This window comes from Leptodactylus fuscus, chromosome 7 (assembly GCF_031893055.1).
Source record: "Leptodactylus fuscus isolate aLepFus1 chromosome 7, aLepFus1.hap2, whole genome shotgun sequence".
Taxonomy (NCBI): Eukaryota; Metazoa; Chordata; class Amphibia; order Anura; family Leptodactylidae; genus Leptodactylus; species Leptodactylus fuscus.
In genome coordinates this window covers 71,709,123-71,724,356 of record NC_134271.1, presented here as the reverse complement: position 1 = coordinate 71,724,356, position 15,234 = coordinate 71,709,123, and the positions used below count along the sequence as shown (strand labels likewise).

Genomic DNA, 15,234 nt, shown 5'->3' with positions numbered 1-15,234 from the left:
TTTCTTATAGGCTAATACCACCACCACTAAATAGTGGCTTCATGACTATGAAATCTGAAATTCATTATTTCTTTATTACATTGTCATTAAATTTTTCACATTTTAATTTATTTTACACGATGTGTTGTGTAAACCATAGACTGTTCCTACCCTGAAAGCCATCACAAAGCAGGTTTACCAATTCCTATAGCTCTTTCTATGGCTTTATGTTTAACCATATTATTGCCTGTGTCAATAATGAATAACATATGTCAGCTCACCCACAGATCTTCTGATTTAAAAAGAAAAAAATGTCCATTACCTTATGAAGAAAGGAAGGTGCTCGGAAAATTCGGCCTCTCAGCCCAAGGTGTAAGTACAAGCGTCCATGAATTGAAAAAATCCAGCATCTATTCCTTTGTATAAAACGTAACTTTTATTATGAAAAAGTTTTCCGGAGAATGAGCCGCTCCATAAAATCAAATACAAGTATGCATGATGGCAGAGATGAAATGACGTCTGACTAAAGTCTTAGTCTTAGTCAGACGTCATTTCATCTCTGCCATCATGCATACTTGTATTTGATTTTATGGAGCGGCTCATGCTCCGGAAAACTTTTTCATAATAAAAGTTACGTTTTATACAAAGGAATAGATGCTGGATTTTTTCAATTCATGGACGCTTGTGTCAATAATGAGCAACATACCTAATGAAAGGGGTTCTCTACTTTGGGCAACCTCTACTTTCCACTGAGCTCCAGATGGCAACCTAAATGGTATTGTTACCATTTGCAACTATCTCCGTTACCATGCTTCTGATTTATAAAAACAAACAAAAAGAAACCCTTCATCTTGCAGGCAACACTATAGCAGAACACCTGCAAAGTGAAAGGAGAAGGAACAGAAGAGGGCAGACCATATAGCTGCTGAACATCACCTTCTCCTCTTGCCTTTTTACTTCATAATCTCCCCGCTTCTGTATACAATCTGCCTTGTCCACCCTCAGCGCTCAGACGGCCTGAAGCCTCATATCTCAGGGGTATACATGTGTAGACTCCATCATTACTGCTACATGGCCATGGCATCCATGAGGATCAGGGGAAGAGGGCTGAGCCACGAGTGGAGGTTAAAGCACAGGCAGAACAGAGGGTATCAGTGCCCGATCGAGTATTAGGGTATGGAGACTTTCTGGTTGTGGAGTGAGCAGGACAGAGAAGTCTCCTGCAGGAGTATAGAGGGGCAAGTGTATCATAAGCAGTTAAGGGGGATAATTCTGTAGGGAAGGGGAACAGCTTAACCCCTTACCTGTAACCCCGATTCTCAGCATCATAGTCATCTATGATGCTAGGAGTTCCAGCCTCCCGCGGGAGTACTGTTCCTCTAAAATTAAGGAACGGCACCAGAAACTAACATTTTTTCCACTGCAGTTTATGGTGCATGCCCACTGTACAGTTAGGTGCATTTAAAAGTCTCATGCACACGGAGGAATCTGGACTAAAAAATCCAGTCCATACATCGACTTGGTTTCCCAGCCTAAACCCAGTGAGGAGACTGTTGTTCACAATGGTTACTATGCAGGTTAAATAATGATTTAGTTTTATGGTACGTGTTGTAGGATTGCAGTGATACCAAGTTTGTATTTTCTTTATATCATTTATACATGGTAAAGGGGCATTTTTTTAATATTTTTTTTTTATAGCTTATCTAATCGATCCTGCTGGAGAAAGGATTGCAATGGCTGAAGCCTCAGGCAGCCCTGGAGTGAATGATCCAGCTCAGGGCTGCAATGGCAATGTATCAGCAACGCCTTAGATGACGCCAGGATAGGCAGTGAAAAACCAACCAGTGACCAGCTGCACTATGTTCCAATCCCACACAGTACTATGAACAGTCATGTATATATCACACGGCTGACATTACATGACACAGAGCAGTGCAGTTCATGGAGTGTTATGTGGTCCCATCTGAAACCCTGTGAAACGTTCCATCATTCTCACCCAGCCCCAGCTACAAGACTAAATACACAATGTTACCAGTGCAGTGATTCGTGGGAAAGGAAGTGGTTCCAAAAATAGTGAAACTTTCTACCTCACTTATCACACACTTCCTCTGTCTTCAAGATGTTACAGTCACAGGCAAGTGAAGCTGTCACTTTTATACAGGAAGAACATAGTTCATAAATACATGTGTTCCATTACTATTAACAAGCCTTTCAGTATCCTCACTATTTTCGGTATCTGTTTGCTGTCACTGAAAAGGAACATTCTTGTATAAATTTACAGGGAGATACTTGTCCCGACAAAGTGTACCTAAACAACTTTTGATTTTCTGGCAGCACTTGTGACATTAATAAATTTCATAATATAATTTCTAGATTAATTTTGTCTCATTTCTGTGAAATTCTGCATTTTTTTTTTTAATTTTCCTTGTTTCTCTGTTGAAATCTGTCCCCTGCTTCTCACTGTGTACAATCTACTAGCTTGTCTGTATAATGAAGAGAAAATGAGGAGGCATCTCTGGCAATAAAAGAACTGCATGCTTAGATCTATGAAAGGGGAGAATCTTCTCTTTCATATTCAGAAGCAAGTTTCCAAGTTTTATAATGCCCGAGATATAACTGTCTGAAGTGACCCTACCCTTTTTTCACCTGCATTATACACAAGACTGTAAGCTGTACATAGTGGCGCTAGGTTCACACTAGCATTCAGGTTTCTGCTTGGGAACCTGAAAAACAGAAAGCCGTAGACCCAATAAGGGGGCGTCGTTCATGTCCAACTTTGTGTCCGGCCAAAAAAAAAAAGCGGTTTCCCCGCAGAGAGGCTACAGGCGGACACCGGCGGTTTACTTTTAAAACCCATTCAAATTAATGGGTTTTAAAACTGACTGCCAGGAAGCCATCCCCCATGCAGGTGGACATGGGCGCAAGTGTGAAGGCCCCCTAAACTGTAATGGTGTTCACTGGGTTTCTGCCCGAAATCATCGCTTTTCTCTCCGCATATTTTAAGAGGAATTAGCGACGGATCCCTGAACGTTGAGCCAGAGAAGCACAGGACAGTTCTCAGCAGAGAAGCAAGTGAGTGCAGGATTTCACAGAAAGGAACCACAAAATGTTAATAAACTACATTGCAAAATTATTACAATAAAGCATTTTTCGAAAGTTTAGCCATGCTTTAATAATTCTCACAGCTGAGAGTTTGTTACAGTTCTATCCAATTTAGTCAATACTTTGTGAGATAAGTAGCAGGGACTCTAGCCTGATATACTGCATTAAGGCTAAGGCCCCATGTTGGGGAAATGCTGTTTTTTTTGTTGCAGATTTTGCTGTGGTTTTTTGAGCCAAAGCCTGGAGTGGACCGAGCAGAAGATACAAGTATAAGAACTTCCTATATATTTCCCTTTCCTTTTGTAGCCATTCTTGGCTTTGGCTCAAAAAACCGCAGCAAAATCTGTAACAAAAAAAGCTGCGTTTCCGCAATGTGGGGCCTCAGCCTTAGAACCATTTGTGCTGCTGATGTACTTGGCTTGAGGAAGACTGTACAGACTGGATACAAGTACAGCAAACTCACAGTGAAAGGTATTCGGTCTGTACCAGACTTCTGCCTCTGCATGTATAAAATGAATTTTTCCATTCACTGGTAGCAGTCAGAGGTCTTGAAGATGGTGACTATATTAAATAAAGTATATTAGAACATACCTGCTTAGTACTTGTGTAAGGAAACGTAACGTAACAAGATACAAGTGCAGGAAAGATCAGGTTATTTCTGCCTTCAGTTTCTCCATAATTTACCAACAAACAGAATACTGAACCAGGAAAGGTTAATGGGTTTTCCAAACTTAATACTATGAACCTGGTGTGTGGAAAAAGCTAAATGTTGTGACAATGTGGGGGAAGCTTCTTGTTCCTTGCACTGCACTTTTGAGGTGCCCGCATCTGCCATACATTTCACAATGCATGGTTAAAAACCTCTCCAGCCCAGCAGCAGCAGCATGAGGAGGGGTGAAGGGTGAGAGGTGCAGGAGCGTCCAAGAAAAATATATAAGATATATAGTCTGCTAGAAAGCAGTGTGCGTCCAGCAAGACCTCAATTTAGAAGGATTAAGTCAAAGTGTCTTTCTGGCTCCATATGAATACATGGCAGGCACCAGTGCCGGCTAAGTGCTCGCCGTATACAAAAAGCGTACTGTAATATTTTATAACAAGCAGTCCAAGGGGAAACCATGTAAAAATGGAAGAACCCCCTCCTCCCTATTATAATAAACAGTCTCTTCTACCAGAATTATCAAAGGTCATCTAAAATTAGAACAAATGCGGCCCTGTACTATAACAACAGCGGCAAACAGGAAGGAATTCAGCATTTTCCTTAATGACTTTGAGGACAGGAAACTTAGGACATTCAGACGACAAGGATTGGTCATGTGATCTTGCCATCTCGTATTAAGTTTCCCCAATTCCAGGGATTGTAACCACAACATGGGAAATGTGACCCTGCGTTGCCAGTCTGTTCCATCATCTGATGCCAAGTCCTTAGAGAGTGAGTACAGCCACAACCTGACATCAGTAAATACCAGAGGTTACATATCAGAGAATCCACCTGAAATAACAGCAATGGATAAAACACAAGCAGCCTACAGTAAGACCCTTATAACAGCACAGCCATAGGGGGCAGTATTCTGGTAGTATCGTAGTACATAAGGGCAGTACTATAGTAGTAGTTAAACAATATACATAAAAGGCAGTATTACAGTAGTTATATTCTACATATAAGGAAGTATTATAGTAGCAATACAATATACATAAGACACATTATTAGGTCCCTTGCAAACTATGTGCTAGGTCAGTGTGCTATCCAGGTTTTTCCCTGGCAAACGGACTCATTTATTTCTTTCGGCCCACGCACACAACAATGTATTACACAGATCAGTGTTTCGGCCAACAGTCTGGGCTGCAAAATTCAGGCTAAGTAAAGGGTAATTTGAGGCAGACCTTTTTGAGTGCGCCCCAGAGATACAAATACACACAGCAGGAAGTCGCACCAGAATCCAGGAGAGGTGAGTAACACTGGTATTTATGGTTGCTCACCTCCCCTGGGCCTCTGAACATTATACTTAAGGGTCTGAAGAGACCTAAGAGTGTAATAATAGCAGTTTCAATTCAGACATATTTGGTCTGCATGGAAGCGCCAACTAATACTCTTGTCACGGGATCATGGCCTTACTGGTCCCCGGTCCTGCTCAAGGTCACCTCCACTTCCACTTCTGTTCATAGCCAGCAATGTGATATGGAACACACTGGACAACCTAGAGTGACAGAAGGAGAAGTGGAAGCATATATGAGCAGGAATGGGAATCAGTAAGTACATAGGGCCCATTACCTGCTGAAGTTACTCCTTCAAGTAACAGCCTATTAACCCCCCTTCCCCCCAAAAAAAAAATAAAATAAAAAAAATAAAAAAATTTGCAATTGCAGACAGCACCCTGCAGTTGATTGGGCCGTTTCAGGATCTTGGTGCCCCGATGCTTGGTTAGCCAGATGCCGACGCCATCCCTGCTGGGTTTCCCTGCCTCAATAAGGGGAAAATAAAAGTCTTGACAAGTGATGGTGCGGGCGTATTAACCTGTTGGCGCTATACAAGTAAGCAAACTAAAATAAATGCATTAGTGGAAACTGTAATAATACAAGCTGACTCAAAGAAGTTCCTACTGTAGCACTCACTGCTCTAGTCCTGTGAAACATCAGTGATAAGTCCATGCATTCCTGTAGCACAGAAGCAACCATAGTGGTGTTCTGAAGAGCATGCAAATCTAGGGTGGTCATCTCTTATGGGCAGGCTTGTTTTTAGGGAACCACCAGAGCTGACTTGCTAATTCCTGAAAAACTTGGAATTTGCAAACTTTGTTCATATGGGAGTTTCAAGGACAGTCTAATGAATAAGTAAAATTGAACATTACAGTGGGAATTCCCATTTAAGTAAAAGCAGACGTTTAATACAAAATAGGTTTTGCCAGTTGAAGATGAACCAGATGTGTTACCATGTGATCAGTCCATCAATCCTACAGAGAAGAATTTCCAAGGTCTCTGTGGATCAATAGTCATGCTGGTCATTGCTCTGTATGATGTGCACAGATGTCTTTCAAAGACTCCTGCAAATATCTACTGATATCACAACCAGCTGTGGAAGGGGATCTACCCTAGGGTGGTAGAGGACAGTACCCCAAGAGACTGCAAGGTCATAGGTCATTCTGCCTAATCACCTTATCCATCCTTTAATAACCTCTGAGGTTGTATCAGATCCAGATGTGGTGTATGTTTAACAATTATGTATGTTTAGTAACTTCTTGATACGACTGAAGTAATGAATCGAAGAAATAATACATGCTTGGGGAAACAAAGACAATGGAGTTAGTAAGCCAAACTTCCCACATCAACTCCAGCTGTGGCTCAAAACTCCTTCATAAATGGTTAGCAGTTTTGGAAAAAAACTTAAAGGGATTCTATCATTGGCAAAACTCATTTTTAACTAAGCATATATTTGCATAGCCTTTAGAAAGGGAATTCCAGACATAGCTTTAGTTTATTAATCCCTTCAGCCATTTTTTTTAATTACCCCGCTTTTATTGCTATGCTAATTGGCCAGCAACGAGCAACGGAAATTCACTGAGCACTGTCTGCTGTGTGTAAACAGGGGGGAGGTGAGAGCAGGGAGGCTGTTGCTGATGACTCATGACTGATGATGATGCCCTGTCTTGCTGTCCGCAGCTCGAGACTGCCTCTTGATTAGGCTCATTCATTCGGGCCTAATCACAAACGGGATGCCGCAACAGGATGCCAATGCAGTGCAGTGCGGCTGTTGCCTGGCCTCCTTGCTGCCATGGCAACCCCTCAGACCCTGTAATCTTATCCCTATCCCTGCGAATCCGAGGGGTGGCAAGGAGGGGCGATCTTGCCCGCGGATACCATGATCACTATTGATTACGGCATCTGATGGGTTAATGTGTAAAACAAGTGAGTGCTGGAAGTAATGCTGCTGGGTGTAGTATTACGGAGCTGAGTGTTAAATACATGCTCAGCATGACACAATAGTAGGGCGAAGAGTTGGAAGAGGTTAACAATTGGCCAAGAAATTACAGTTTTCCTATCAGTTTTATATAGGGGCCTTAAAACATAAAACGGTGGCGTAGCAGTTAGCACCGTTGCCTTGCATTGCTGGGTTCCTTAGTTCTGACAAAGAGCAACATCGGCATGGAGTTTGTATTTTCTGTTTGTATGGGTACCTCCGGTTACTCTAGTTTCTTCCCACATACCAAAAATAGGAAATAGGAAAACTTTCTACGAATACTGAGTGTTGAGGGATGAGCGCACATATGGCAGCCAGTGACTTCTCCTTTGTGTGAAAAAAGCGCATTACAAATGTTTGTCATTGTCAATTATATGACAAACATTCCCAAATTCCTATTTAATAATTATTTTATTTGGCTCCTATAGGGTATGTTCACCTGACGGAATTTGCATTTTGTGTGTGAACACTTCCGCGCAGCTAGCCGCGTCGGGAAGCCGGTACAATGCATCGGGAAGCCGGTACAATGCATCGGGATCCAGTTGCGGCATTCCACTCCGAATTAGGCCTGAAGAATGGTCCTAATCGGGAGGGAGCCTTGCGCCGTGGCTGAGTCAGCTGCAGAATCCGTGGCAAAATAGAGCAGCTCGCTAGTAGTGGAGAAAAGAAGCAAGTGGCTCCCATTGAAGTCATGGGAGCTGTTTTTGGAGGTGGATTCCGCGTCAAAATCCACTCCAAAAAACTCAGTGTGAACATACCCTAACAGAAATGATGTAGGTAGTTGCCATTATGTAATAGCTATGTCAGCAATAAACTGATATTCTCATATTTGAGCTGAAGCTCTAACCTCCATATTATACTCCAATGTTTTTCTTACGGTATTGATTTAAAGCATGTCCTATAGAAAAGGAGTCATTGTATCCCCTCTAACCTGATCTGCTTTACGACCCTCAGCACAGATTCTACTTATGTGTAGATTTCTGTTATTCCAGCACCTCATCACTCTCTCTCGCTTTATGACCTCTCTTAAGCTTGGCTGTAAAAAGCAGATTTTCTTTTACTCATTCTTCTGCTAATGAAACCTGCGTGTCTTCTGCCAGAAATTAACTTTATGCTTTCTTTACCAAAACCGTTCCCCACACAGAAGTGGCCACACTGAAACCCTGCAAGCAAATGAGACATACGGCTAAAAAAACGTAGACACCCAAACTTTAGAATTTTTTTTTCTTGAAAAGTCTAGAGACAGTCAGCAATTTCTTCTAGACAACATATTGTGAAAGTGTGGGGAAAATAAAAAGCTCAGCATTCTGCGAGCACCAAGAGCCTTACTGCTATGCCTATTGAATACACAAATACATGAAACTGAGGTTCTTGGTTAATATTTTCTTATTTCAAAGAAATTATTTATTTAAATTTTTCATCTAAGACCAAATACAAATAGTATTTGAAATCGAAAAACCAAACAAAGGTAAACTTGGGACGCCATCGGCACCAGTATCACACATATACTTTAATGGGTAACACCAGTAATAAATATAAGTAACTGTCCCATGCAACAATGAACAGAAAAATAGGGCAGGACTCCAAATTTGAGCCAAATAATTCCAGTATATTTGAATTCAAATATTCATTCAAAACATAATAGAACTGATTGTATATTTTATCAATTTTATGCAACGTTTAGGGAAGTTACCCATTATCAGGCATATAAACAAGGTCATAGTTTAGTTGTAGGAATCCATAGAGTCAAGACACCAGTGGTATGGCATGTTGGAGCAGTGTGTCGCTCCAGGCCATACTACTGGAGTCTTAATCTGAGCGTCAGCCATATTTACATAACTGATATCCACCGTGTGTTGGGAAGCGATTAAGCTATATTATACATACCATACACTACAAATAGTCTCCTCTCCATGGGCCTTGGACTCTAAATCAATTTAGAGATATTGTAGTTCAACCATATTATGCTCTGATGAAAATTAGCCTTGCCAAATCTTCCCCAATAGACACATGTAGTTCTTATTGTTTGGCAATACATATGGGAGTGTAGCTTACTTAACTTTAGTTGTACACGCCACCCACTTGCCCAAGGCAGATTTGAATTAGAGCATAATATGGTCGAAGTATACAATCCCTGAATTCATTTACTGGTCCAGGCCCAAAGAGAGGAGACTATCTGTAGTGTATGATAATCATAATATGGCTGAAATACACTGCCCCTTAATTCGTTTTGAGGTTGAGACCAGAGAGAGGTGAGTCCTTGTAGTGTACAGTCGCATCTTAAAAGGTCAAAATGTTAACAAAGAACTTCATTGTCATGTATGTGTATATATAGTAGGTCTTGGGTTTGTATCCTGCCAAGGACAACATCTGCAAGGAGTTTGTATGTTCTCCCACACTCCAAAGACATCCTGATAGGAAATGTAGATTGTGAGCCCTATATGGGACAGTGACTGATAATGTCTGTTAAGTGCTGCAGAATATAATGGCGCTATATAAGTAAGCAAAATAAATAAATGAATAAAAATAATTCTCTCGGTGCTGGCTGAGTGCCGTTGTAATTTTGAGTTTGCATTTCTATGGCAGTCATGGAAACATGGACCTACACATATAGTTCTTATTGTTTGGCTGTGCGGACTAGTAGGAGTGTTTGGTAAAAAGCTCAGCTTGTCCATTCAGTCACACACACAGTGGTAGGGGTCTGCAGTCACTTATAGCTCCACCATAGCTGGTGATGAGAACTCACATACTTACAATTCAAGGTGTAGGAGTTCCTATTATGCACTGCTTGAGACTTGTTTATAGAAGAGAGAAGGTATTAGATTTACTGCACCAGTGCTATGTATATGTTTTACTGCACCAGTGCTATGTATATGTTATCTACAAGATATTCCTGTATACAAGATACCATCTGTTCTGCTGTGCAGAAGTAATGAATAATTGTGTAATAAGAGAATCAGGAAAAGTAATTCCTATTACACAGGTCTCCATAATTTTTCCATATAAGCAGTATTATAGCAGCTTGTACATAGTGGGCAGTATAAGTTAGATGCTTGTACATAAGGAAGTAGTATTATAGTAGTTATAGCCTTGTACATACAGTATACAGAAGTATTACACTAGTCGTATTCTTGTACATAAGTGGTAGTATTATAGCAGTTATATTTTATAGCTATGATGTGATGTGCAGGATCTCACCTCCAGTAGTGCAGCTGCTGGATCCCCCTGCAGGCTCTTGCCAAGCTTATCAACTTCATCCAATAGAAAAACTGGATTGTTAACGCCAACAATCTTTAGCCCATTAATAATACGTCCAGGCATGCTGCCCACATAGGTACGTCTTTAAATGCAAGCAGAACATAGTGAATAGTTAGTAGGAGTTCATATGACAGGACCAGCTATATAATAAGGCTACACATGCACTCAACATTCATCCATTCATACAATGATTAAGTGATTTCAAGCTTTATATCACATTTACTACAGCCACAGACCAAAGAACTCTGATATGTTCAGAGCGCTGCTTATCCTGCATTAGACAACACCAGAACGCCTCACTCAAGAACACTGAAAAACAAGGAGACTGGGCCAGGCACTAATATTGCTGTGGTTATGTATGCGTGCATGGAGGGGGCAGGTGTACATCTTCCCTACCGCTGTAGCAGTGATGATACTCCCTTATTCTATGCATACATCACAGGTGACGATCTGCGGTCTGATCCCGCATGTCACTAGCAGAGGATTCCTCACATAAAAGATGAAAATACATCACAGGAAATAGAATATTTACACTGTAAAAACAAGGTGCAGAAAAGTGAATGTCCGCGGTTGTGTCTGTAGTAACACTCTATATGTTTAAAGAGAACCTTTCACCACCTCCAACAAGACCAGCTCTCTACATTATTTATTAGCTGCTGCTCCATTAATTCCAGAACAGTTAGAATTTTTTTCTCTATCTCCCACCATTCCTGAGCAATCAATGCTGTTAATTTTGGTTCCTGCTATGCTATTTAGACTATGTACTGTTAGGAGGGTGGTGTCAGGCAGGGGCAGATAAGGAGTGTGATTCTGAGTTCTGATACTGGTTGCCTCCGATTGGAGCTCTGAATCACACCTCCTGTCTGACTCCGCCCTTCTGATGTTACAGGGCTTAAATAACTCCTCAGGCACCAAAACTAACTGTGCTTATTGCTTGAGAAAGGTGGGGAATCGAGAATAAAATCCCACTGTGCAGGAATCAATAGAGCAGTGCCTATTAACAGAGGCTAAGTACTGAAGTTGGCAGAGGTGGTGAAAGGTCCTCTTTAAGGCTGTATGTATACTCTGTAGCAACTTTGCAATATCATTTTTTCAATTGCCTAGCACTAATTTCAATATTTCTTTCTGTTGGCAGTAAATGAGAACATTACGGTTTACACTAAGAGACTAAAACTTCTCACAACTGAAGGCATGTAACAATTATACCAAGTAATGACAATTTAGTACGAGGTAAACACATCAGTAGCACAACTCTGTCTCCTGTCCTGACAACTTGTTATCCCATTACCAAAGTGTCACGACATGAACTGAGGGATGGATTCTGGGAACATTGTGAGCATGTGAGGTTTGGAACACAAGGATTCTAAATAATAGAACAGAGGGAGGCATAAACTATGTAGCTCAAGAGCGTGCTTGTTTGTTATTTGTGCAGTGAACAGACAGCCATTCATGTCAGCAGCAGACGTCGAAGCATGTGATAAACCTCTGTCCAGTTATAGGATTAAGATCAAATAGGGGACACGATCAACATACAAAAACTTGTCTAGCTACAATATGTTAGAAAAGTAAAGCTTTTAAGAAAAGGGGGACAAACTAAAACAACTTAGATAACAGCCCATATGCTCCCTTGGAACTAATGATGCAAGCTCCATCTTTTAGGGTTTTCATGCATTTTAATATTAGACCGCAAGGGATCATTGGGCTCATGAACCATGCCTAGGACTACAGTACCTATGTCCACGGATATCGGATTGATCACAAACGCCTCCAAGTGCAATCCGATGGAACTCTCTCCCCAATGTCTTAGCAATGGATCTTCCTACACTGGTTTTTCCAACTCCCGGAGGTCCCACAAAGCAAAGGATGGGGCCTTTCAAATTGTTCTTTAGCTGCCGGACGGCCAAATACTCCAGGACCCTTTTTTTCAGTTTCGCCATGGCATAGTGATCATTATCCAGTAGTATTCTGGCTGCACGGATATCTAGGCGATCTACCGGAAGATTAATAGAGGTTATATAGATTAATAGAGGTTATATGAAATGTCAGAAAGAACTTTAAACACTTATGATGAACTACAGAGAGCTAAAAGTTCCAACATATCCCGCACCAAGTACATTTATTTGTGTTGTGTGCGCCTCGATTGTTCAACTTTATGAAATGCTTTTGTTTGAGAAACTTGCCATCAAAGGAAATCTACCATGTTCCCCAAGAATATCCAACTGCCACTACCACACTATAGAGCACATTACAGTAATAAACAGCACATCTTTGTTATGTATGACACTTTTGTGCAGTGGGAGAAAAACAACTTTGAACTTTTATGCAATTGACGGGGCTTCAGCTCCCTGGGACGCTATTCTTGCCACTCAAACCCCTAGCATTTTCTGGTCGTGAAGCCTTAAAGCGGTTGTCTAGGTTAAACTTTTTTTTTTTATTTTTTTAACTAGGCCAGGGGAAATGAAAAAAAACAAAAACAAAACAAAGAAAACCACACTCACATGTCCCTGGTGTTCTGGGGTCTTCCCAGCGTCGTCTAGTCCAGCTGATCTGCTGTCTTCTTGCAGCGGAAGTCCTTGCCAGCTGTGATGTCCCAGGTCCCTTCCGTTGAGGCTGCTGATTGGCCTCAGTGGTCGCAGCAGCCTCAGTGGCCTAAGGAAGGGACCTGAAAACACCTCAATGGTCATGTGCAGTGGGGACTTCTACTGGAAGACAAAAGAGTCAGGCCCCGCGTTTTCGTGATCTCTGGGGGTTTCAGTGGTTGGACATTTACAGATCTAGCATTTACCCCCATCTAGTGGAAAGGAGATTACAGCTTAAAGGGGCATTCTGGTAATATCATGTAAACCTTGGGCAGACAACAGCAGCGGCCTTTACAAAAAGAACAGTAATTGAAATATTATGCTCCCACAGAGCAGAAGAGCACAACTTATTTACACACAATTCTAGTCCATCTGACACTTCAGATTTTAACGGTAAAGTACCCGAGTACATGGAAAAGATGAAGTCGGGTCAAGTTCAAGGTCATAGCTTATGAATTAGGCATTTCAGTTGGCATAGTTTCCAGTATCATTCATGATGTTTTGATGAGGTCAAAGGGCAGTTCCCCACGGGTGCCCAAATGTTTGCCGGAACAAAAAACATTTTTTTCCAACAATTTAGCTTAGATAAAATCCAGGAGACATTTATTCTTGGGTTGGTACAGGTCATGAAGCATGGGTCACTACCATAATCCTGACATCAAACAAGAGTCCATGCAATGGAAACACATGGGGCCAACAACTCCAAAGAAATTTTGTGCCCAATACTCACCTGGAAAGGTGATGGTACTGTTTTTTGGGATAAAGAAAGTGTTTGATTACTTTATTAATAGAATTCATAGCACACAAGACAACAATTAATGGAGAAACCTAGGCTTCAACAATAAGGCATTACATGAGATGATCAAAGAGAAAAGCCATGGGAAGTTGTAGGCGTGTATATTGCTGATTCAAGACACCAGTGCACTAGCTCACAAGTCTTACAAATCACAAGCTGCTATCAAGGAATGCGGCTTCAAGGAACTTAAAGGGGTTGTCTAGTGTCTATTACCGCAGACCAGTTCTGCCGCTCTGGTGTTTTGTTTGGCAGAAGTTCCCGCCGCACATAAACGCTGAGGCCAATCAGTGGCCTACGAAAAGGACACGGGACATCACATGTGACGTATGTGAATGTCTTCCTATGTCCTTTACTTAGGCTGCTGTTTGGCCTTAGAGGTCACGTGTGGTGGGCACTTCTGCCACAATGAGACCCCAGAGCAGCAGGACCAGACCCCAGTGGGAGACACCGGAACACCGAGTTTTTTTTCTTGTTGTTGTTTTCTTCATCCTACCCTCGTTTTAAAAAACAGGTTATCCTGGACAATCCCTTTAACCCTCCACCCTGAAATGCAGACCTAGCTCCTAGTGATTTCTTCAAGTTACGAAAGAGAGATTAATTTTTGCATGGACACCGATTTCCTGATGATAATACAGTCAAAGAGGCGTTAACAGGATTTCTGCAGCAGTAAGAAGTCTCCTTCGATTTTGAGGGCAATCAAATCAATGGAGGGGAAATGGAATGAGTGTGTTGAAGTCAAGGGCGATTACATTGAAAAGTAGAAAGTTCAATTTTCTCAGAAAATTTTGTTTTCATATTCAGGTAGATAAATTTTGCACCCCTTGTACTTTGTATTCAATTGCATAATGTTAAAAGCATAACCTTTTGGAAACAGATTCCAATAGTAGCAACATCTCAATAGGAATCTATAAGATTCTATAAGAAAGCACACAGTTAATACAAATATATCTAGGCATCAGCAACAAATATCAGCGTACAAGTCTATTCATGGTCTTGTAAACCCCCTACTCACTTTTCACACCCTGGTGGTGTAGGGTTGACCTGTGGGAAGAAAGTGCTCTGCAGAGCCTGGATTTGCCTTGTCGCCTTTTCATGTTACTTTATTAATTTCACATTTGAGAATTCAGCTCCTTTGATCTTTTCAAAGTTCTCAGCTTAAAATAAATCCTTCTCCAGAAATTGTTCTGAACAATGAGGTCTGTGACGCTCCCCCGCTACAGGATTAGGTGGGGTCTTCTGCCACACAGATGAAGATGGAAATTTTACTGAGATCTTAAAATTAAGAATCTTTTAGCCACCAGACTCATTACTTCATAACCTGCAATCGATGCAGTCCACACCCATTGACAATGCTTGTCACATAGAAGTTGGGGTAATATAAGAGATATAGTAAAAGGGGTGCAGCTAAGGCTGACATGCTGAATTCTTAAAGCGTACCCATCATCTCTTTGGGCTTCTCAGGATAAGCTGTCATGTATGTGTACATGAGACATAAAACTATATCTGGTCATATTATGATTTATATTCTGCTATTTTTAGCAGTGTCCACTTCTGCATGCTGTATCTGT

The 15,234-nt window shown here is 41.3% G+C and overlaps 1 protein-coding gene across 2 annotated transcripts in view; it reads right to left on the bottom strand.

Annotated features, from left to right (window-relative positions):
- LONP2 (lon peptidase 2, peroxisomal) overlaps nucleotides 1–15,234 on the bottom strand; it is a 57,151-nt gene that overhangs the window by 20,803 nt on the left and 21,114 nt on the right. For both annotated transcript variants that reach the window (XM_075282073.1, XM_075282075.1), the window contains exons 7-8: nucleotides 12,023–12,281; nucleotides 10,232–10,373 (exon numbers count right to left, since the gene is read on the bottom strand). In XM_075282073.1, coding sequence (XP_075138174.1) covers nucleotides 10,232–10,373; nucleotides 12,023–12,281 — 401 coding nt within the window. The remainder of the gene's footprint in view (nucleotides 1–10,231; nucleotides 10,374–12,022; nucleotides 12,282–15,234) is intronic.